This window comes from Psittacula echo, assembly GCF_963264785.1.
Source record: "Psittacula echo genome assembly, chromosome: 7".
NCBI lineage: Eukaryota > Metazoa > Chordata > Aves > Psittaciformes > Psittacidae > Psittacula > Psittacula echo.
In genome coordinates, this window is record NC_137740.1 from 29,221,162 (window position 1) to 29,246,693 (window position 25,532).

Genomic DNA, 25,532 nt, shown 5'->3' on the forward strand with positions numbered 1-25,532 from the left:
GAGAGAGCCTATGCTTGTGTGACTGCATCATTGGAATAAACATTTTTACAGTATTCAAAAAGGTTATTTCAGAAATAATACCATACAAAACACCTGCAGGTGTTTCATTTTCTCTGTAATGCTCCTTAAAATGCATTCTTTGTAGAATATTATCATATTGCCAGCTGACCCCAGAATATACTGGTATTATTAGCTCATCCCATCTCATCTGCTGTATCTCATAAACTAGTCAAAGAAAGGGCTGCAATTTTGTTATTGTTATTCCTTTAACATTAGAATCTCACACTGCAGGACAGCAAATAACTAACTCCTGGAGCATTGGCTAAAAATACCACGGGCTGAGATTTCTACACAGATATTAGGACAAGTTCATAAGCTTTCCACTCAGAAAAGAAGATATGCCAAACTCAGCTGAAATATCATTTCAAATTAATCCAGTTCATTGGGATTTTTTAGGCCATATCTCAGTGGATAAAAACAGTTTTAAATAATCCCTCTCAGAAATTTCTTAATGAAAACTTTCTGGATTTCCCAATAAATCTTTTATCCAAGAAAATCTAAGGAAAATGGTTTAGCTCAGGACATCAAACTTGAGTCTGAACACTCTGGCTTTTAGAGGCATTTTGAGTCACTGCAAAACTAAAATGTTTTTTTCTGCTGCAGCTTAGTGCACCATAATGATGAAGAAAAAAAAAAAAAAAAAAAAAAAACAAATGGAAAAAAATCCCTAGAGAAAACTGTCACTCCAGGAAGAAAGAAAGGAGAGAAGAATGATAGGATGTTGGAATAGGGTTATCCTCACCTTGCCAGCCATCTGACATTAAAAGTGATAAGGAGAAGAATCCATGTCACGACAGCCTTCATTCTTTCACAAAGATAATAAATCCAAAATAAAATGGCTTTAAGTTTCTGTGAACCATAACAGGTTTGGCAATACCTGTTTCTCCCCTTACAGCAGGCATGAGTTTGGGATCTGATAGCATCAAGAAACTAGACCTTACCAGGTTTGATGCTTATGCTAAGTACCAAGGTCCTTGATTAAATACTGAATAGTACTAAACACGGGACACAATCCCATTCAGTGTATCTTTCAGTTTCACACAGTAGCATTCATAGATATTTCCTGAGTTTTCCAAAATCTTTACAAAGCTTCAGATACCCCACATTTCCCTAGAGTTTCTTAGATTGTGTCACAGCCACATTAAAGAGCAGTAAATTACCTTGATGGCTTCCCTCCTGAAAACAGACCACTGGCAATGTCATCAAACAAAGTAAGTAAATTTGACATTATTTGGTGTGTACTGATACTTCCTGTTTTCATCCCAGTGCTTACAATTTCATTAGTTTCCTAGGATAGTCTGAAAAGTGCTATCAGGCTGACTGATTCATAACACTGCAGCTTCTCTTACCTTCTGAAGACAAGCAAATGTTTGACCTTTTGCCATCCTCCAGAGATTCTCATAGATAACCGTTAATAGCTCTAAGGTTAATACTGTTCCCTATGTGCCCTGGGATGAATCAGCCCAGCTGATGAATATGAAAAAATCATGTTTATCTACTTATTTTCTAACCTCTTCTTCCTAACCTTGACAGAAATTTTCCATGAACATCAATGGTGTTAAAAGTATTGGCCTTTAGATGACCTGCCATTTTCTTAAGCCAAAAAAGGCATTAAGTTGTCCATCTGCCAGAGAGCCTTCCTTGTGTGCTGCAGTTTTAAGAAACCAGAACTTTCCTTGGTCCTGATTATATTACTGAAATACAGAAATTTTATTCTTTATTAGTTATATTTTCTTTGTCTATAAACTTTAAGGATACATGGAGCAAATCTAGAAGTTCTAGATGCTGAAATTTTCATCTCATCTCAATAGTCACTGGCAAACTTCAAGGATTGAGATAGCACAGAAGCATTCACTTTAGGCTGTGCTTCTGACACAGTGCACACACTGGAATATGTTTGTTAAGGCTGAAGAAACAAAGGCAAGAACTGCATCCTTACTAATGCGGGAATTCATATTCAGTAACTCCACCTGACTATTTCTTGCCCTTGCCCATCTCTTACTCTTTCGTAGCAGCTGCATTTCTCTCCGGGAATACTTCTCACAGGTGGGGAAAGGTCCACGTTTTTCCTGCAGACACAGCACAGCGCATAGTAGGAACATCTACGCTGGCTTTGCAGGCGTTAACTTCTTCGGCAGGAAGAAGCTCACTGCAGAAACATAAAATCCCGACTGGTCTAACTGTTCCCCTGAAAACCAGCGCACGCCCCCTGCAGGCTCTGCAAGGTCATTACAGCCAATTCAGAAGGCTCGGTGCTGAATGCTCAGCTGTGCAACCATTCTGCCTTCTCCTCAACAGGGTATTTGATATAAGTGCTTGAAGTTTTTGTAAATTCAGAAAGCAAACAGCTAGAAGAGAAATAATTTGAGCTACTGAACTACTGCTCAGTCTTCAGGTCTCCTTGCTGCTTTATCTGTCTTCTAGCTGATACTGGAAAAATTTAAATTCTCACTAACTCTAAGGCTTTCTTCCTGAAACTGCTTTATTTCCTTACCTTTCTCCTTTGCTTTCGGTTCTTCTTTTTTATTATCACCAGGTTAAAAAAAAGGCTGCTAGGCTAAGGTATATTTTAAAAGAACTCTGCACTAGGCAGTTACCTACTTCTCTTACCTTTGAGAAAATATTTTCTCCTCTGTTGAGTAAAGATCTGTGAGCATGAAAATATTTTGCATGTTAATTTCAGGACAATCAGGTTTTAACAAGTTAAAAATAAAAGTTAAAACTTTTATTTTCACCTGATTTTGGAATAAAACAAGTTGATTTTGTTTTATTCCAATAAAATGAGTTGTTATAATTGTCATTTATAGTTACGTATAGAATAGCTTTCTCTCTTCAAATGACTTTAAAGCAAAAGCATAATTATTTTTTTCTCTTTTCCTTTTATATTTTGGCCTTATTTTGAGGAGGAGATTACCTGTCACACCTGCTGACATGAGCTACTTCAGAGACAAAGAGCTATGAAGCCACTAGATTACCCCTCTGGGTTCCGAGTGTCCCTGCAGAATTCAGGGGAAAGGAAGACAGATGAGCATCATGGTATCGTAAGGCTTGATAGTTACATGAACCCAAAATCTTCAACAACAAGCAAAGTGTTCCATATCTTACAAAAACTACTAAAGCCTGACCAACAAAACTGAACTTCCAGTTCATTTCTTGGAAAATACGGTGTGGTCTAACCAAGTCAGTGAGTGTCCCTCCCTGCAAGGCTGTCCTCCTTTACTGGTCATCCAGACTAGCTCCTGATTATCTTCGGTGTTCTGTCTACAAGGATTTCAATTTTGAGGTGTGATCTAAAAGGTGCAAGACAGAGACTGACCTACCTGCTGGTGCAATAATCCAGGAACAGCAGTCTTTTAAGTGGGGCCCTACACCCAAAGTACTATTAGCTTAGCTTTACAGGCAAGAAGCAACCAGCCTCAGCCATCACAGACAAAGGTGATGATGTAGGGGCAACAAACTGGCCAGTTGTTAACACTAGTGGGTATCCATGATACAGAGAATAGAAAGGGTGTCAACCTCTATTGTCTATTCTGAAAATGGAGCCCAAGCAAGCCATGAGAAATAATGTGGAAGCAATAAGCAAGAGAAGAGAAAAGAATGAAGGGTATGGTGGAGGTCTCCAAAACACCCCTTCAGACCAGCAGCCCTGGACTGCCACAGCTCCATAGCCTGATGGAGGAGGCACCATGCACCCAAGGCTGAGAAAGCCTTGAAACATGGGACTAGAAGCTGATCTCTCAAAGCTGCTCTCAGCTTTGTTGGCCTACTGTGGCAAAACCAGTCAGGCTCTAAAAGGCTTTTAAAAGCTGAGAAAGACATTATTAGAACATGAATGAAAGTGAATCATTTTTAAAACTGGTCAGGCAAGAACAGATATGCAAAGGCTCTGGAAAGCATACCTCTCCCATCTCCCTGCTGTGAGCCTCCACTGATGTCCTGCTGCCACACATTGTGTGTTGGGTCCTTTCCTGGGAAAAGAAAAGAGAACATTTCCTTTCCTGAGCGGCTATGCACAATGGATTAAAAAACATCAATGAGCAGTTCCTGTCCCAGACACGCATTAGCACAACCACACACGAATAACCTACCAATGAAGGATGTACAGCACCTGTGCATCTCCTCTTGAGCATCTGGAAAGGCAGTATTTATGCCCTCATTTTGGGTTCTGCCATTCCCACGGGTTCAGGCAACTCAACCTGATTTGGCTGCAGAGCCTTCCTGGGCAAGCTTCTGCCCCAGGCCCATCTGCGAGTTTCCCTTTTGGACGGATATCTGAGGAGGCATGTGGCCATTAGGAATGTCAGCACCAATGACGTTAAAACTTGTAATGCTACAAATGATTTCAGCTTCATTTTTAAGATGCAAAGACAGCTCCAACGTCCCCAAATCACAGTGTTTTCTGCTTTACCTTATCTACCCATGCACACACGCAAATCCATGGAGACTTTGACATCAGTTTTTAACAGGGCACACAGTTTTCTGTCAAATAAAATGTCAGGATGTGATCTTCCATATTTCACTAGTGCTATTCTGCCATTTAATTTAATAACAGCTAAATATCAAGTGCTTACTATTTTGATGCTCTGTTCCATCAGCTGTTGAATTAGAAATAATGAGACAGGTCTAAATTTGTAATTCATGGTAAACAGCCTAAACTAACCTCAATCACACAACAGACGACATCTAGTGATAACTGATTTGACAAACCATCTTCTGTTTAGCTGTCCTACTGTCTCTCACAGAAATAGGAGTATTAATGAAGGATAAGTTCACTTAAAACTTACAAGTTTTTTCCAGACAATATAAATAAGATTTATATTCACCACAGGAACCATATTGTTTTTTACTTTTCTGCTATTAAAGACTCTCATTGAACTTGACAGGTATTTTGTGTATATGACAAGTCTTTGTAGCTTTGGGTATACTGCTGAACTTCTGAGGTGATTAAACAGTATCTCTGGTGTTTTCCATGTGTGTTTTTCAATTTACCATCTACTCGAATGAGAGCAGGCTTCTCACCCAAACTACCCCTTGAAGGAGCTCCTTGCACCTGCTGTAGCAACCACCCAGCGCTGGTCCTGTCAGAAGTCAACTCATAGGAGCTTCCAAAAATTAACTCGGCAGAATTTGAAAATATTTAAAGTATCTGCCCTAAAAGAAATACTCTCTATGTTTACTCTTCCCTGAGTTTCATCCTGCATCATTTCTCTGCTGGACTCAAACTAATTAACCTCTGCTGCATCAAATCTAGACATTCTCAGTGAACTGCAAGTCATCCATAAATAAAATCAGTTGCTAGTTTTTCCTTCATATCCTTTATTAGTGACCACCAACAAAAGGTTGACTGTAATGTTACCAATGTTAACAATAATGCAGAGTCCGAAATTTCCAGGTATATTTTTCCAAACTCCATTGCTCTGGAAAACAGGAAAACTCAGGGATAATGAATTAACCGATGAAGTCTGCCTGTCAGTCTTGTCATTTGCTCACCAGCGTACCGGTGAGCAAATCTGCCAGGCCAGACAGCAACTGCATCATGCTTTTAAGGCTGAGAGTGATGGTGTGTTCAAGAGCAAAAGCGCAATAATTAAAAAGAATCACCTTCAAAAGCAGGGAACAGGGTCTGAACAAAATTATCTGCTCTAGACAAAAGGGGGCTTTTGGAGCAGAAATTTGTATTCAAGACAAGAAGACATTCAAGACACACAATCATGTAAGTAAGATGGCGTGTGACACACTGTACACATCTGCCCTAGCGTGGAATGGCACAAATCCTGTAGGGGTGGGGCTGCAGAGTACCGCCCAGAATGGGCTCTGTGCTGATCTTCATCACCCCCTCAGGTAGCCGGAAGGTGAATGCCCGCAGCAGGTTGGCAAAGAAAATAAAGAGCTCAGTTCTTGCCAGATGCTCCCCCAAACACACACGGTGCCCTGCAGAAGGAAGGCAGGAAGGACAGAGAGTAAAATACCCTGACCTCAAAAGCAACCATATTCATCCTCACACAAAGCAACGGTATATTTGCCAAGTCCAGAATTTCTTTACGACTTGATGCAATCAATGACACAAAATTTGATGCAATTCTTCCTTTAAAGAATCCTGTCTGCAGCAACAGATAACTGTGCCCCCCTTCTGCTCTGAGTTTCACTTCAATTACCTCTAAAACTTCATCTTCATTTGACTGAGAACTTTAAAGGAATTTGTTCAATCATGTAAATGAAGAATAAAGATTTGCTCTTCCTAGGAGATATCGTGCTCCCATTTTGTATGCATAAAAAATCGGCACAGCTGCTTGCAAGTACTTTCCAAATGCATGTCTGGTTTTGAAATGTATGCACCAAATCAATAACTATAATCATTAGCAGAGAATTTCCTTCCAAAAATAGGGCAAGTTAGATGTATACATTTGTCAGGACATCTCTGATTTTCCACACACTAATTTGTTCCAATAGAACAAATGTTTAGAGTTAGATTGGGAAACATTACTGGAAATAATCATGTTGGTTTTAGCACTGTTTTCCACAAAGAGTTTTAAAATAAACGACCAACAGATTTTTAATAAACATCTTAATTCTACTGTCACAACTCTATAGTCATCCAAACCATGAATGCTTGTGCTGTCAGTGCATTTACCTATTGAAAATGGTAAAAAGGCTTCTTGGCTCACAAAGTTTCCATCCTTATCCAAAAAGTGACCAGGATTGAACTGTCGAGGTGTTTCCCAGTGCTCTGGGTCATACAAAGATGAAGCAATATTTGGAAGAACTATGGTGCCCTGAAAGGAAAAAAACATTCACTTAGTTCTGGCTGTCAATCGTCCCCCTGCAGTTGAAACTGGCTAGGTGGGACCAATGGTAGCTTCCTTCAGAGTTCAATGCTGAATGCTGGCATGTTCATTTCCTCAGTAGGATCAGTGAAGTCTATTTGTTTCAGAATGTCAGTCCAAGCCTGACAGTGGAAGTGCCATGTTGACAGAAACTAACAACTTTATTCCTACTAAACCTATTTCAATTTCTAACTAGAAGTCTCTGTGATTTAGTCTGTTTGAGGAAAGCTAATTGAAGACCCTCATGCTTTTCCTCTGCATCTACTTACAGGTTTTCTGCTGGCAAAGAAATAGTCAGAAATCTTTCCAATGCCTTATTAGCACAAATTAACCACAGTTTCCTTCAGTATCAATCTCTAAGGTTTTGTCTTCATTGGTTTGTAAAAATATTTGCTAAAATTCGCTCTTCCAGCCAGGGGCACCTTTCACTACTGATAACCCTCTCTCAAGGGCTGTGTCACTCAACTCGGCCTGGTAGATGGTTTCTTGTCCTTGTTTCCATTCAGGCTGTGACCCAGAGATATCCAATCCCACCACTGTGGAAGAAAAGATGCTGGTAAAAATAGATTTTAATCAAACCTTGTTCTACTGATGCAGGAAAGGTCTGTAGCAACTGAGAAACTGTGTCTATACCTTTTTGAGGGGAAAGCCGAGCAACGTAGTGTTCCTCAGACACACTCTGGGCATGCCAACCGAGATAATGTTGCTGAAGCGCTGAACCTCATGAACCACAGCGTTGGTGTAGGGCAGTTCTCTCCGATCTTCATAGCAGATTAACTGGGAAGGACCCAGAACGGCATCAAGCTCCTTTTGCACTTTCTCTGTAGAAAAATATACACCATTTCAGGTGGAAAATATATCAAATATTTTTACTAATTCCATTTTCAAAGACATATTTCCCATTTAGAACTATAAGGACAGCAATAAAACAAATGTAAAAATGTAAGTAACTTTTATAAAGAAAATAAAAGTAGCAGACATCTTTTTCAAGAAAAAGATATTTGTTGTCTGAAAATTTAAAACTCTTTAAAAGTTGCCCTACTAAAACTTAAATGCAGGAGAAGTGATTTATCTTTGTGTTTCCCTTTGGCTAGGTGCCTCAGAACCACTACAGCCAGTTAGAACCACTAAGCTCACAACTCTCTGGAATTTAGGTTGGGTGAATCAGGGCCTTAAAAGCCTAATTCCTATTAAAAAGAAATGGTTCTCATGCAGGACAGCTGTTAAGTGAAGCAATGCCAACTAGAACAATGTCCAAATACCTTCAAAGAAAAACAAAACAAAAAACCCAAACAAACCTGGATATGCTTCTTGGTGCCTGTGTTTTGATCAAGAATAGCATGATTCAAATTGCTTATTGCACAGAAATGTTGGGAGCATTAACAAAAGTATAAAAATTGTTTTGTAAACTTCAAGACAGGCAGGACACACACAATAAAAATGCCTTAGATTTTTGACAAAGGATCTTGTCTTTTTCCAGGCTTTATGAAGCAACACTAAGATGCAGGGAAGCACATTATGCATTATCAGTTTGTGCACATTCAGATCAAGCCTGCTCAGTGGCTGACAGCAGTCCTTCACAAAACTAAGTTAGATAGATCCTGACAACAGAGATTTAAGCATCTTACAGAATTTTAAATGTATATCCAGAAAGATTTTGAAGTAAATTTCCTTCTATGAAGAACTAGCTTGCAAAATCGAGCACAAGTACTTCAGGATCCAGCATAGTTTGAAGTGATTGGTCACTGCCTAAGTCTAAATACACATCTCTGCTTCACTAGTTCAGAGAACAAGAAGAGCCTGATTCACTCATCAGGCAAAAGGACAAACTTTTCTATATGGTACATCGTGGAACTGCATAACATTGTCAGTGGGTGTCAAAACAGCAAAAATATGAACAGGTTCAAAAAGAAGCCACCAATTAAACAGGGACAGATGCACTGGTGCCAGTTCGTTATGAGAGTCTAAGTGCAATTTATGACTCAAGACAACCAGGAAGGCTCATTCTGCACACACCCTGCTTTCCCAAGTATGTGCAAGGTATTATATTTAAATAAATAAAATTATTTAGGTGAGCCAGGGCTTTCATAACCGTAATCACATTAGGTGATAATTATGCAATAACACAAGCTTAAGTAGACCTTCTTGTCTGACAGCTCCAAGTTGAGCAATTTTTTCTTATCTTCATCTCTTTCCTCCATCCAAAATCCTTTTCTCCTCTGGGTATTTGCACATATTCTTCTGTCTAACAATGAGATTTCTCTCAATCACCATAAGGGATCACTCTTTATTTGTTTTTCACTCAGTGTTCTATGAAAGTGATTGGTGGTTGTTCAAAAGCTAGACTTGAAAATAAACTTCTTAAATATACAGACGTAACAAATGAGTCATCAAATTCCTCTCCTCACTGGAATAATTTCTGTTGCAATTCAAATACATCACAGAATTTATTTAATCACAAGTTAGACACTGTGATACCTTGGGATCATAAGTGGACTGACGAACAAAAGTAAAGTCAAAGTTGCCAACTGACCTTTAGATGATTCTCTACTACTTCTGTGACCTACAGAGCACAAAGAAGTGCGGGATTCACCATAGCCCCCATCACTGATACCCAAATGATACAAAGCAGAATTGAAGGAAGATTCCAAAGAGTGACATCCCTACTATCACACATCAGTTTCTGGTTCTTTTCAGCCTTCAGTCATGTTTATGTCTCAGATAGAACCCAATTCAGTTTCTCGAGGTACCACCAGCACCTCACCACCAGCACCTCACCAATGGCTGCAGCAGTGGCCACTGTTTTTCAAGCATTATGTGTGCAAACCCTCTGACTTCCCAAACAGCAGCTCCAGTCCTCCTACTCCATTGACCATCCTACCACAATCTTGATTTCTCCAAAGACCTCAACCCCTCCTATACAAATGCACACTTCCCCAACTGTTAACTCTTTCTGGGAACTTCCTTAAGCCCATGACTGCTGTAAGAACTTGTACACAGATACTGCAGATCCACCAATGCTGCCCAACGCAGATCTGTCAGTACAAAAAGGCCCATGTGCCACAGCTGTATAGCAATATCTAGGAATACTCTCTGATCCATGAAATTGTTATGACTTGGCTGTTCTGCTGCATCAAAGATAGCTGTGATGTGCTTAGCTACTCACCTTGGATGTCTGGGTTTGCCACCATATAGAGAAGACCCCAGTTCAAAGTAGTGCTTGTTGTCTCTGATCCACCCAAGAAAAGGTCATTTATAGAACAAACCATGTTGTCTTCATTGTATGTAGACCTAGGTTCATCTTTGGTCTGCAAATGACAAGAAAAAGTAGAGCTTTATACATGAAAGTTAGAAAAACCAGAATAGGGTTAGATGGGATTTTATCACTGGTTTCAAGCTGCAGTGTGCTCTGCCTATAGTACAATACAGAGAGACTAATAAAAAATATTAGACACCAGAGACAATTATTGATATAAAAAGCTGACATTTCACAAACAAGCCATGTTTTCTCCACTCTCAAAATCACACGTTCTCCACAGAGGTGGATTTTTGGCTTGATTTTGCAAATACTGGTAAATGAGATGTTGCTCTGAAGATGTCTACCAGCATGTCAGTCTTCATGCCTCAAGTCATATTCCATCACTCAGTTTTTCTACCAAGCAATACAGCAACCAGGTAATGAGCATTGGGTTGTCAAAAGTTCTTAACCTATGGTATTCAGACTGCTTCTACACTGAGAGGCCACAATGACACGTATGTACAGCTGCTCTGGGGTTTTACAGTTTTCACTTAGAATTGTGAGAATATTTATGTATATTCTGAAACTGTAAAAGAATACTATTACGATTTGGGAGAATTCATTGTCTATATTTAGGCTATGCTGTGGGGTCTTGAACCTTTCTTTAGCCAGTGGAGCAACTGGAAAAGTGGGAAGAATGTTTTTCCCTGTTGTAAAATCATCTGATCTTTTTCTATTGCCCTGTGTATCTATTACAGATAGTTCAATATTTTTAATAGATGAACTTGGATGATTTCCACACAGCAGAGTTCCAGAAGAGTTTGCTCAAACAATATCTGGTCCACTGATATTCAAGTCTCATAGATCTTAGAAAAGCAGTGAAATGTCTTAGAAGCAGTTAAACAGTTTGGAGGAGCAGATTAGTTAATATAGTGCCAGTACCAAAAAAATTAAACAAAGGGGATTCAAGGAACCAGAAACCAGTTAGGCTGACATCCACCCTGGACATAAAAATAGCAGCTGATATGGGAATCAATTAATAAAGAACTACCAGATAGAAATACAAATTGATGCTATTTATTATGATATAGAAAACTGATCTTGGCAAGGAGATCTGATTTGATTCTTTGAGAGAATTACTAGCTTGGACAATAATGACAATTTCACAGTTGCAATATACTTGGAGTTCCACAAGATGGATGTTTTTGTTTCCCACAATAATAAAAAAGTCAAGTGCTATGAAGTATTCAGAAGACACATGCTAAAGTCTAAAGAGCTGGCTGACAGAAATTGCTAATAGACATTCTTCTCCAGATGCATGTCTCTGTAACATGACTGAGCACAGCAGCAGAACCAGCTCAGGAGTACAGAAGATGGGCAGCAGTCCCGGATGGCAGACCCCTTTGGGCTGTGCCATGAGGTGCAAGGTGGGTGCTATAGCCTGACAAGGCTGCAGTGCCATCTGTTGCTGCAGCCAGCACATGCCCAGGGTGAAGGGGCACTGGCTGTCCCTGCAGGGAGCCCTGTCTCCCAGAAGCAGCAGTCACTTCCCACTTCTGCAGGGGCTGAAATAATAGACGTCTTCCACCTGGAATATCTTGTTTGGCTCTCTGAACCATTCTCACCTTGTCACCCTCCAGTAGTACCCCTTTAATCTTGTCACTTCTCCCCTTTATCCTTTTTTTATCACCAAGCAGAACAGGAGGAGGAATACTGCCTTAATGCAGTGGAGAAGAGGAGAAAGGAAAAGTGATCAAGTGAAGTTAGTAGGAGTCACAGGGAAGGGAGGGGATCCAGTTCCCAAGATTCAGACCTTACATGCTGGTAAGGCCTAGAAAAGGAAGAGACACGTGTTCCCACTCACAGCTTCTGCAAGTCTCCCACAGCCTTTCAAAACCTGATGGTACTGTGCCTGCCCAAAATGCTCTTATTTGTCCCAGTTCCCTTTGTCTACTTTCAACTTGTCTACTGCCCCTGAAACTCTCCTCCAGTCTTGTCTGAAACTCCACTGACTCCTAAATTATTTTCTCACAAAATGCTCTCAAAAACCAATTCAACTGCTTTCCTGCAGCAACTTCTCTTGACAAACCCTTATTAGCCAAATATCCTAAACAGAACATCCCACTGTTTCTCCAGCACCTTCCCAGTTCTCTTGTAGCCCACTTAGAGATTAAGTATTCTTTCCTGGAAGCCTTAAATCGTTTTGTAACTTGTGCCAATGAGAAAACTCTGGTGTGTTAACCTCCAATTATAGAATTGCAAGATGCTGTGGTACGTTAATAACTAGAAAGGATTCAGCAAGTCCTGATTACTAAATTCACATTAGGATGTCTATGAAAGATAAGAAATTGTGATAGAAGGCCTGAGACTGGACAATTTAATGGTCCATTTCTCCTTATTCCTTATGAATGAATGACTAAGCAGAACAAATTATAGCAGCATTCCAGTATCAGAAGGGGGCCTATAAGGATGTTGGAGAGGGACTATTCATTAGGGACTGTAGTGCTAGGACAAGGGGTAACAGGTTCAAACTTAAACAGGGGAAGTTTAGATTGGATATAAGAAAGAAATTCTTTACTGTAAGGGTGGTGAGGCAGTGGAATTGGTTGCCCAAGGAAGTTGTGAATGCTCCATCCCTGGTGGTGTTCAAGGCCAGGTTGGACAGAGCCTTGGGTGACATGGTTTTTAGTGCGAGGTGTCCCATGGCAGGGGGGTTGGAACTAGATGATCTTAAGGTCCTTTCCAACCCTAACTATTCTATGATTCTAAATACTTACTTTTTTAATGTGAGCCAGGTAAAAGTCAATGAAATCTTGTGGTTCATCTGGCATCCCACGTTCCACGTGCATTCTGATCTCTCTCCTTGTAAAAGAGCTCAGGACATCATAGCAAGACAATGCCTTCTTATGAGGACCAGGGAGGCGGCACATCAGCCAGGGGAAGATTTCATACAGCTGCGGGAGTGACACACAAAGTCTCTATTACTAGAAAATGCATTTTAGGCCTACTAAAAAGAGAATGTAATATTTACATTAGCAGGTGGGTTTGGCATGATTAGTAAGATATTCTGACAAAGACTATGCTTATATTTTGAACTTGTGAAATGGTGCATTATATAATTTCTGGCTGTGTTGATGGTAAGATTCAGAGTTCCACTGGCTTTCAGCTCAACCACAAGCCAAATTAGAATAATTATAATTAGAATTAATTGTATTCATTTATTCAATTCATGTATTCAATTACAATGAACAGCATTCATACGTTTAAAGGTAAGGTCCTGCCCTCCAGTGGAGAATACCAGGGAGGCAGAAGCAAAGCCGCTGTAAACTATCCCCGCCAGGATGTGCAAAAGCAGTTCATACAACCCAGAGCAAGGGGTGGCTAGCAGCTGCTGGTATAGGAACGTGGTAATCCCTCAAAGAACTCTCAAGGGTCCTCAATAAAACATGAAACATCTGAAACCCAGAAAAGCTAAAACAGTTACCTAACAATTCTGAGTGCTTCTCTAGAAAAGAAGACAGGATTAGCTGACATAACCTGATCAGTTTTATCTTTCTCTCTCACAGTTTGGGAAAATCTGGCCTAAGAATAGCTGCTTTCTACCTATTCCAATAGCTAGAAAGTTCATTCTGATTTTCACCTTATACATTTATGATTGGGTAACTTGCAACATCCTTGTAACTGCAAAGTATTTTCTCTTAATAGTTCTTTTCCTGTTGGAATTATAATCCCACAATTTATTTATTAGCAGAAGTTCTACCCTTTCTTAGTCTTCATTTTGCTGAGCTCTTCTCCTACTCTCATAATTATACTCAAAGAAGCATGTTAGTAGATGTTCACTGGAGGCTGGCTGGTTGTGATATACTATACTTCAGCCCTTTTGGAAGATCAGTTCTTATTGCCACACATACAATTATCAAGTAATCATTGCCTTATCACAGAGAGGTAGTAGTCCAGCCTTGCAGTTCTATGTGAGATTCACACAGAACTTCAGATCCATTTTGTTTAGTTCCACTTCTGGTATTGTTCAGAAGCCTTACATGCAGCTGTCTGACTAATCATATATGATTGCCTAGATCACATAGTTTCTGTCCTGGGTTCAGCAGTAGCAGTCATTTTTTATCCTTCTTAGTAGCTGGTGCAATGCTGTGTTTTGACTTTCGGCCTGGGGATAATACTGATAAAACCGATGTTTTCAGTTGCTGGTCAGAATGTTTACCCTGACCAAGGACTTTGTGAGACTCATGCTCTGCCAGGGAGGAGGGGAAGCCGGGAGGAAGCAGAAACAGGACACCTGACCCAAACTAGCCAAAGAGGTATTCCATACCACAGCACGTCATGCCCAGGAGGTAGAACTGAGAGTTCCCAGAAGGGCTAGAACGCTGCGGGGTGGGGGTAAGGTACCAGTTGGTGAGCGGTTGTATTCTCTTCCCTTGTTATTTCCTTTACCATTATTATTATTGGTGGTAGCAGTAGTGATTTGTGTTATACCTTAGTTATTAAACTGTTCTTATCTCAACCTGTGGGAGTTGCATTCTTTCGATTCTCCTCCCTGTCCCTCCAGGAGCGGGGGGAAGGAAGGTAGGGGGGAAGTGGACTGCGTGGTTCTGATGTACGGCCTGGGCTTAAACCATGACAGTTTCCTACTCTCAAAATGCATACACTTTCTGGCTACTATGGCACCCTAACTGTAAGTTGAATTTAGCTTTCAATGTTCAAGACAAGAACTGAACCCATCCACCTTCCCACTACCAGTCCTGCCAAAACTCCTCCTCCATTTCTGGAGGGGCCCAGTCCATAGCATTCTCCTGTTTGGTGCTGGACAAGATGGAATCCAGTTAAGAAATGGGGGTGTGGATGCAGCAATGTCCACTTTTTACGTAATACTGAGTACCATTTGCATCTAGGAAGTGGGAAGTTTGCAGCCTTCCCTTTGGAATGGTTTGAACCCTTGTTCTTATTTCCCAGAACAGTATCTAAATCATCAGAATAAAGCAAAGCTTAGTTAGGAAAGAGAATATACTTCCTTTTCTTCTCTCTGTCCCAAAAGCCAGTCTCACCTGCCACCACTACACACAACTTATAGGACCAAAACTAGGCTAGGCAAAAGGGAAGCTGGTCATAACTCAATGAGAAAAATGCTCCATGGAATGTGGGAGTAAATCTCTGTGTTACAGGGACTGCTTACCTTTTCTTACATTATGAGGCTACTGTATAAGATGTATGGGACAACTTTAGAAGTGGAACTAGAACCAGAACTCCTGGGCAACTTTGAATACACTTCTGTGCAAAGCAGGCCTCTTCTAGTGACAGGTAAGATCTCAACTCTCAGAAGAGCACTGACTGTTTTGATTTCCAAGCTTACGGGTGTATTTGCTGACTTAGCATTTACTATTTTCCGCTGCCTGCATCTAGACCTGCTCCTCACTCAGGGTAAGGAAATGGAATTTCTCTGTGTTGTGGTTTAAACCCAGCCACACAGCTCATTCACTCACTTCCCCCCTTCCTCTATTCCCCCTGCTCCTGGAGGGATGGGGAGGAGAATCAAAAGAATGTAACTCCCACAGGTTGAGATAAGAACAGTTTAATAACTAAGGTATAACACAAAACCACTACTGCTACCACCAATAATAATAATGATAAAGGAAATAACAAGGGAAGAAAATACAACACCTCATTACCTGTCAACCGATAATACCCAGCCCCCAGCAGTGAGCCAGCCCTTCCGGGTAACTCTCAGTTACCTCCTGGGCATGATGTGCTGTGGTATGGAATACCTCTTTGGCTAGTTTGGGTCAGATGTCCTGTTTCTGCTTCCTCCCGGCTTCCCCTCCTCCCTGGCAGAGCATGAGGCTCAGAAAGTCCTTGGTCAGGGTAAACATTTTAGCAGTAACTAAAAACATCGGTGTTATCAGCGCTGTTCCCAGGCCAGAAGTCAAAACCACAGCACTGCACCAGCTACTAAGAAGGAGAAAAAATGACTGCTACTGATGAACCCAGGACACTCTGGAAGTCTTCAAGTCTCCACTTCTTACAAAGGAAATGGAGATAAGTAGCCAATGGCAAAACACTTATATATTTGAATGATTATTTTTTCACTCTCTTCATTCACCCATTCAAAAACTTTTGTCTAGCAGCTACCTCTTGAATCTGCATTTCTCACTTTCTGCCTTATTCAGAAAAAGACAACAGCTTACTTACATGATGAATAAAGCTGCCTCCAAATTTGAATAGATGCTCTGTGGCTCTAATCAGTTCATGGAAGGTTTCATCCTCTCTGAAGAAGCGATGTCCAAAAACAACAGCACAAATTACATTTGAGACAGAATGAACAAGAGAGAAAGAAGGATCCATGGGTTTCCCTGCAACCATAATAATAAATGTCACTGTTAGCGCCTCTTGTCTGCTTTAATGAAATGAGAGTATCTTATAGGTTACCCAAAGACAGCACTGCATTTCACAGAGAAGCAGCAATCTTCTTACAAAATCAAACATCTTCAGAACTATGATTCAACCTCATAAACCCAGGATGTGTGGCACCCTAAAGTAACATCGGATGTGTAAAATACTTCATAATATGGTAAAGCAAATTTAGAGCTAAGAAAGAAAAATCTATGCAAATTTGCTGTCTGGCAAATTCAAAATGTCTCAAGCATAGGAATGTCTGAAAACACACATCTAAAACTCTCTTAGTTCTTAAACCATGAGACTGGTCTGGATTTAATTACTTCTAATTGATACAATGCTAGCCACAGCATGTTCTAATTTACTGTGCCTTTGCATAATGGTGAGTATTGAGAAATCCAACCCACATGCTCCTAGCTGGGCTGATCAGGGTAAAATGTTATAATGAAGACAAGATTTTCATCACTGCTTTACAGAGTACATGCAAATGGTGTTAGAAGCTTTAATCCATCTGCATTGAGAATGTGTCCATACCTTTACGCACCAGCACCATATATGAGCCAGAAATGTGCCCTTGAAGCAAAGGCCAGTATCATCCTGGGCTGCATTAGGAAAGCCATTGCTGTCAGGTCAAGGAAGGTGATCCTTCCTCTCTGATCAACACTGGTGAGACTCATCTGGAGTACTGGGTCCTGTTCTGAGCTCCCCAATACAAAAGAGACATCAACACGCTGGAACAAGTTGAGTAAAGGTCCACAAGGATAACTAAGGGATTGGAGCAGCTGATGTAAGAGAGAGACTGCTTAGTCTGGAGAAGGCTCAGGGAAGTATCTTAGGTGTGTATAAATACCTGGTGGAGAGGAATAAAGAATATGGAGCTAGACTTTTCTCAGTATTATAAAGTGAGGCAATGGGCAAAACCTGAAATACATAATTATTCTGCATAAACATAAGAAACTTTTTTTTTTACTCTAGGGCTGACTGAACACTGGAACAGGTTACCCAGAGAGGTGGTGAAGTCTCCATTCTTGCGGATACTTAAAATCCAACTGGTCTCAGGCATAAGAAACCTACTCTGATTTGAGAAGTTAGACTAGATCATCTTCAGATATACCTTTCCACTTTAAGCATTCTATGATATAATAATAAATAAGCCCCAGTTTTGCTCCCAATTTTAGTAGTTTTGTAAATAACTTTGAACAAGAATAGCCTCTTTGAAAACACAGCACTGGGGTCTTTGCATTTTCAGTCCATCCTGCATAGACACTGTAAGACCCTGCACACTCTCCTGTGGAACAAAAGCTGCCCTAAATTTCAGAGCAGCACAGAGAAGTTCATACACTAAAAACAACAGATAAATGACAAAAATGAATCAGTATTTATTGCAGAGATACCTTTCATGCTTGCAAAGAAGGCTACAAGGTAGTGGGCCTCTTCTTGAACTCGATGCTCCAGACCTCTTTTCCCCAGACCAAGGTCACGTAAAGTCCTCAGGGCAAACCTTCTTTGCTGCTTCCAGGTGTGACCAGTTGCCAACATAATCCCTGCACCCATTCAAAGAAGAGCTCTTTATTATGCTATTTACTATAGACAAAGACTACATTAAAAGATTTATTAAACCACAGAATATAATTAAACTATTGCATTGCCTATGAACACAAAGACAGAAAGGAACAGCTGTGGCATGTAAGCATGTAGGCAGGCCTGAAATGGACAAACTCAAGTGGGTAATAAGATGACTTAAGCTTGATCCAAGACAGTTATCTTGGAAAGTTTGACACCTGCTTCTCTAGATGCTCTCTGAAGTGCTTATCTCCCACTCTTTTCTATGCTTGGAGCACACCTGATGAGGGTAATAATTCTCATGAGGAGAAAAGAGTTCTGATTGTCCAGTCAGGGAGAAAAGCTCCTGTCCACAGGACATGAAAGTTCGGTACCTAGGCTTTGTGACAAATATTGTCCGGAGAAATAAACATCATATACTAACAGCATCTTTAGTGTATTATAAGAATCACCAGTGACTGAAATAACTTCAGATTACAAATACTTAAGGAATTAAGTTTCCTTAAAAAAGGTTGAGGTCCCAAATAAAATAAAAGTTGTTTCATAATGCATGAAACATGAAAATCAGGAGATTGGGAATTTTCAATATGATGGGGGAGTTTGAAACCTACAGCAAGGTTGAAACAGAAATGTACTGAACTTCTAGATGCAACTGTGAGAGTAAGAGAATGTACACAAAAGGAAGGAATTGAGAAGAAGATCCCATGATCAAGCTTATTCTTCAATTGAAAACATAACGGTGGGAGGCAGCAAGTCCAGGACAGGAAGTGTGGCCTTTCCTGTTCTTCCACTTCTCTGTGGCACAACCTACCACTGCCTCATCTTATCACCTCTGAATCTGTTCCAGTGGATATTTCACACAAGGCATTATGAATCTCTTTTCGTTTGCTGGTCATCTCCTACTACTACCCAAAGGTTACTTCACCTGTCTCTACTTTGCAGTTCACCTGGCAGTCATTCCTCACAGACAAACCCTGCTACTGTGGTACTTCTGGAAGGGGTTACAAGCTATAAAAGAGCTGCAATTTGTCAAGAAGAGGTTTCTGTGCAATATTTATGGCAAGAAATTCTTACCTTTTCCTTTGGCCATGGCTCTGAAGAAAGGAGACACTAGCCTCCCAGAAACATCTTCAGGGTGCGTGGTCATACCATCCTTAACTGCTTGAAATCCATTCAATACAATCACTGGGGCCCATCCAAACCATAAGGTGAATATGTTGCCATGAATTTTTGCCAGCTATAGATGGGAGAGGAGCCAGGAAAGCACAGACAAAATCTCACACATTGCTGGCAAACAGAGGATGAACCTGTTTTAACATGGATTACAAGACCAGCCCTAAGGTAGAATGATTTTCTTCATCTTTCCCACAAGATTACAGTTATCTGTGAGAAAGCATGAATGTCTCTTCCAGCATTTTCTGTTGGAAACAAATGAGTATTCCATCTTTTCAGAGCTACAGAGCTATGCCAAGAAACATTAGGTACTTTCTCTTACTCTACATAAGCCAAGGCTCAGTTCACACTGATTCATGTGATAGAGGGTATTTTCTATGCAAGAATTTAGTTCAAGAGGGTTTCTTGTACAGGTAAAGTGTCACAAAGGGAACACAGAAACATCAGAGGAGTAACTCACTTGTGGAGACTGGACCAGTTACTTTCTTCTTCTCCCCTGCCCATTTGCATATTTAGGTGCTGGAACTTGAGTAAGACTATTCTGTCTGACAGTGTCCTTTACTTCCCATCTGAACCTGCCATTTGGTCAGGATAACTGGTGTGCCTCGTCCAAATCACAGTGACAGAAGCCACCAGAGTTGCCTATTGAGAATCCTGAAAGCACTGCTAGAACCAATAGAATGAAATAGAAGTGGCTTTGTGCACAGTAGTGCTCCTCAAAAAACAACTAATAAAATGTTCATGGGGGTTATTTTTGACCCCGTTAATAGAAACAAGCATATATACACATAGTGCATCTTAAGTATCTATTTACTGTTCAAGCTAGAGTGCCAGTGCTTGGAAAGCTAAAAATCCATGTCGTAAAAGTAACTTTTTTAAACTAGTATTTCTTTTCCCCAACTGCAAATCTGACATAGCATCCCTAAAGGTATTTAATCCTAAACGATACCAATTTTCATGTGAATTTGTGGTAAGTGGTGATGGAAGGATATCAAGTTTAATATTAATTTAACAAATTCAGTGCTAAAAGGTGATGGGTTTAAGAGCAGAGTTATTTTCACACATTCAGAACTTCCAGTGCCACTTTTCTTAGGCTGGTAAACTACTTTATGCTGCAATAACTTTTTCTTATTTTGCCAGCTAAACCAGCAGCTCTGAACCAGACCAAGAGCAAATATCACATTAGCTAGTTAGCAATTATAGTATGTTACCAATGTACTTTTGGGAGAGGATGTTTTCATATAGCAAACAACATGAGAAATGGGAAATTACAAAGACTTTTAAACAAGTAGGAGTATCTGAAAATAAATACCTTCATGAGGAGATCACGATTAAACTGAAAGTTCAGCTGTATCAAGGTCCCAAAAACTGGGAGAGGAATTGGTCCAGGAGGAAGTTGTCTCCGTACTCGCTGCAACTTTAAAAACTGCATTATTAGAAGAAATACAGCCATGGCTATAAGAAACTGACTTATTGTCAACATTTTAACGGCTGCTTTTACCAGCTCGTTCTCATTGGAAATAGTCTATTGAAGCTATTAAGGCTGGTTGTTCGACCAGTTTTTTCACAAGTTTAAATTTAAATATAATAAGCATTCCCCACCCTTAACCCTCCCTCTTTATTATCTACCACTCCTTTTTTTGTCCCACTTATTGCATTATCATGCTCAGGCCTATTTAATAAGTGCATGCCTCTCTCCCTCTTTTCATTCAGAATATATTTATCAAATATGGATCACAGGACTTGTAAGAATAGTGTCTTAAAAGACTAGGGCCAAGATTCTCTAGGCAATGTATGCATATATACCCACATGTAAATTCTCCATCTAATTTTCTGAAACAGTTGTGGATGGTACAAATACTTCATGAATGCTTTTAGAAAAGCAATAGCCATACATTTAAATTAAGCACGAAAGTGTAAGTGGATATTAAATCTTGAAGTTTTTGAAATGTTTTGTATATATGCCATGTACACATATACCCAGTAATGGCAAGGCTGATAAAACTTAAAAGCCCACATTTATCTTAAGATGCATATCCGAGTACCTAGTGCTTAATACTAAAAGCAAAATCTGTTAGGTTTTCAAATGTAATTGAAAACATAATTGATTTAATATATAACCTTTTTTCTTTTTTTTTCTAACCTATTTGCAATAGTTCACTGAGGGTTTTGCCTGCTTCTCAATTTCCCTTTGCAATCTTCACATAAAGGTGGATAGCCTAGGGGATACTTTGAGCAATCATCAAAAAGCTTGCCAGATAAATAAAGCAGTGCTGCACACAGAAAGTACCAAGTACATCTGAAACACAGGGGAGAAAACAAAAAAAAAAAGAAAAACCTAAAAATCCTACTAGGAATCTTGAGCTACAACAAGAACTAAGGGCCCAGCAAGAACTAGTCATGACACGTGTGTCCTGCACTTGGTAACTTGAGAATAAACACAGTCTGTAGCCAAACCTCCTTGCCAAGCCTCAACATATGCAGGAACTATAAACCTAGCATCAGGGAAGTTTACACGCCTGCAATCCGACCATGAAAAGCACATGAGAGGGCTTCTAGGCACCACATAACAGTGACAGTTACAGCCGTGTTTTGCGGCTGTAGATTGAAATGCTAATGCATAAATGCTTTCCTGTGAAGAATACCCACACCCTGAAAGCAAAATACTCAAAAAAAAAAAAAAAAAAAAAAAAAAAAACCAACACCAAACCAAAAAACATTTTCACTAATTTCCTGAAAACTGGCCAAGACAGCTTGTGCATCACCTTGCTTTTTTCAAGTGCCCTCTCTTTGAGACAGAAACTGTTTCACAGGATTTGTGGCTCTGGGATATGAAACACTCTTATCCAGGAAGAGCTGCTTGGAGTTTGCTAGCCCACAGCTTCCAGACCTCCAAGTCAATTATCCTCCAACCACTGCACTTTGTTACCACTAAAGCATAACTGATTAACATGTTTTAATGAAGAAAGGGATGTTTTTATGTTTTTACAAAAGCTTTGCTGCTTTACAATAAAAAGCTTATTTTTCAAGGCACTCATTTCTAATTTAACTCTCTTCTTCAATAGGGGGAAAAAAATCTTGTAAGAAAGACATTCTGGCAAGTTTTATCTGCTCTGTATCCAATGTAATTTCACAAAATCTGGTTAAGGTTAATCAATTTATCAGAATTTTTCATGTGGAATCAATGTAGTACACTCCCTGGCCTTTTAGATATTCAAAGATTTTCCATCTTCCCACCAGGAAGTGTCATTTTTGTTGAGTGATCTTTTCCACAGGGAAGTGAAGAAGTTAAGGCCTGTGGCCTTCACCACCTCCACAGCTGCAGCCTCACAAGAGGACCTCTTTCTTTCTTTAGCCTTGCAGCTTTGAGTTTTCACATATCAGTTATTTCTCACAAATCCCTTGTCAGATTCACCCACGCCTTTCATCACAGTCTTAACATCAGCCTAAAGCTCTTCCTTCCTTACTCCTTTGCCATAATTTCTTCAACAAGTTCCTCTGGTATGGGGATCCATGTCTCCTCTCATGCTCTGACCACTTCAGGAGGTTTTAAAATCTTTTTTTCCTGAGGAGGAAGTTGATTTCCTGTCTTTCCCAGACTTTGGCCCTCTGCTTCCCTCCATGAAGTCAACTCCTTGTCCTGGCAGCAGTCATGTCCCTCTTTCCCTGCCTGAAAAGGGGGCAACATCACAGGGCAGGAAACAGCCAGGAAAAAAATAGGGCAGCTGGAAAGATAAAATGGAGCTGAACAGAAAGCAGATCAGCACTTTCAGTCACCACTGTGCTGGAGAAGAGAGTGGGCATGAGGAAGCACCTTCAAGCCCCAGCCCTCCCACACCTCTCTCTGAAGAGCTGCATGACACAGTCATGTTAACCATTCCCTGCCAGCGAGCAGCCTGCCTTCCCCTCAGGTTGTCTCCAGGCACCAGTCCAGGTGCTTTTTCCCAGATCCTTCTGCAACATTTGCCTATGACAGCTTGGTTGCCACCCCACTGCCCACTCAAAATGGCAGCCACAGCATTCCCTACAGGCTGGCCAGCTCCCAGAATGGCTTCCCTACCACAGCATGAAGTGGCCAATAGCATTGCATCATGCTGCCCCTTTGCACTGGCCAAAGACCACATTTCTCTCTACTCAGCTGATCTTTATCTGTATCTCGTCTTTACCTGGCATCATTTCCCTCTTCTTGAGGAACTACATTAAATTCCCATCTTTCTCTTCACCAGGTAACAATCTAGGACTAAACAGGATATATATGCTTTAACATTATATTTCTATAGCAGGCAACAGAATTCCAAAATCCTTCTTAGATCTCCAGTTCCTCCAGGGCTATCTTTGCTCCTGCCAGATTTTTAAGTGTAAAACTCTGAAACATCAGGGTCCACATAATTTTTCCCAGATATTTCGCTAAGATGGCACAGCTCCTTGGCCCATGTGTATTAAACACAATAACTCATCCCTAGCAATGATTTCTGAGTAGTAACCTTTTTCAAGCCTTTTAGCAGGATTCAGACACTGTAGCATGTAGCCAACACAACATCTCCCATCTCCCTACATGATAGGTTTCCCAAATGATGAAGCAACAGCTGCAGGGACTCAATCCCCACCAGGGATGTGGAAGATCCTGGGAACACGGGTTAAGATTCAGAAAACCAGGCAACAAGGACTGAGTGATTTTTGTTCCATGTGCAGAAACAGTGATACTCTGATGCTGATTACATTCTCCAGAACTTAACACATTTTCACAACAAAACGCAGTTGGCAATACTGTTAGCAATGACCTACCAGAGAGAGGAAGGGAGAAGCTGGTACTTACCCATTTGGTCTTTTTGTTCGTAAGCTTTCTGACAACTGCTCCTTCTCCAAAATAGTATTTTCTTACTGCTGTTAGTGACAATAAAGCCTCAGGCCATTTTCTTCAACAATGACATTATTCCCCTGTATCTTCTGCTTGTGGAGGTGAAGTGGCTGCAATCCATACTGTAACTATCAGCTTTTTATCTTAATGCGTATAGAGCAATGCTGTTAGGGAACATAACTATGGCTACTCTGCATGTCATTTAAAAAACTGTACAGAATAGGGAAGATAAACAACTGCATAGTGGAAGGATGGGAGTAAAACAGAAAGAGGATACCAGGGAGAATCAGAACAAAGACTGAAGACACAAGAACAAGGAACATCTGCCAAATGTATGCTACAACAGATGGAAGTGAGATGAGAAGAACAAGTGAAGGGAATTCAGTGAGGATTGAGTGTGCCGTCAGCAAGTTTGCAGGTGACACCAAGCTGAGTGGTGCAGTTGACATGCTTGAGGAACAGGATGCCATCCCGAGGGGCGTGGACAGGCTGGAGAGGTGGGCCCATGCAAACCTCATGAGGTTCAACAGAGCCAAGTGCAGGGTCCTGCACCTGGGGTTGGGGCAACCCCTGGTATCAATACAGGCTGGGGGATGAAGTGATTGAGAATACCCCTAAGGAGAAGGACCTGGGGGTACTGGTGCATGAAAGACTGGACATGAGCCAGCAATATGCGCTTGCAGCCCAAACAGCTAATCATATCTTGAGTTGCATCCAAAGGAGCATGACTAGCAGTCAAGGAAGATGACTCCTCCTCTACTCTGCCCTGGTGAGACCCTACCTGGAGTACTGCATCCAGCTCTGGAGCCCTCAGCACAGGAAACGCATGAATGGACCTGTTGGAGAGGGAACAGAGGACCACAAAAATGGTTGGAGAGATGGAGCACCCCTCCTATGAGGAAACGCTGAGAGAGCTGGGGTTGTTCAGCCTGGAGAAGATTCTGGGGAGACCTTATTGCGGCCTTTCAGTACTTAAAAGGGGTCTATAAGAGAGATGGGAGAGGCTTTCTAACAGGGCTTGTTACAACAGGATAAGAGGTGATGGTTTTAAATTAAAACAGGGGAGACTCCAGCTGAACATAAAGAAGAAATTTTTTACAATGAGGGTGGTAAAATACTGACACAGGTTGCCCAGAGAAGTGGTAGATGTGCCTAGGGACATTCAAGGCCAGGCTGGATGTGGTTCTGGGCAACCTGACCTAGCAGAAGATCTCCCTACTCATTGCAGGAGGGGTTGGACTAGATGACCTTTGAAGGTCTCTTCCAATACAAATTATTCTATGATTCTGTGACAAGGTAAATATGCATTGCCCCTCTCTTAACAGTCATCTTGTACATAAGTTCGGAGTTGAGCTTTCTACCAAGTTCAAATAAATTGGCCAGAGCTCCCTCTGAAGGCAAACAGTAACGA

General features: G+C 40.7%; 1 protein-coding gene across 3 annotated transcripts; it reads right to left on the reverse strand.

Annotated features, from left to right (window-relative positions):
* Positions 1 to 5,726: 5,726 nt before the first annotated feature.
* LOC308224182 (cytochrome P450 2J4-like) lies at positions 5,727 to 24,962 on the reverse strand (the record flags this gene model as incomplete). 3 transcript variants are annotated; one of them, XM_080623904.1, is made up of 11 exons in its annotated part: positions 5,727 to 5,991; positions 6,692 to 6,833; positions 7,518 to 7,705; positions 10,051 to 10,192; positions 12,900 to 13,076; positions 16,324 to 16,484; positions 17,922 to 18,071; positions 19,165 to 19,327; positions 20,576 to 20,680; positions 24,080 to 24,264; positions 24,903 to 24,962. In XM_080623904.1, 9 exons carry the CDS (start codon positions 20,579 to 20,581, stop codon positions 5,813 to 5,815), a joined length of 1,308 nt encoding a protein of 435 aa, XP_080480030.1. In that variant the 3' UTR covers positions 5,727 to 5,812. The 3 variants fall into 3 exon arrangements, with proteins under 3 accessions (XP_080480030.1, XP_080480031.1, XP_080480029.1); XM_080623905.1 differs by lacking the exons at positions 24,080 to 24,264; positions 24,903 to 24,962 and adding an exon at positions 21,407 to 22,284; XM_080623903.1 differs by lacking the exons at positions 24,080 to 24,264; positions 24,903 to 24,962 and having other exon boundaries at positions 20,576 to 20,746.
* Positions 24,963 to 25,532: the final 570 nt, after the last annotated feature.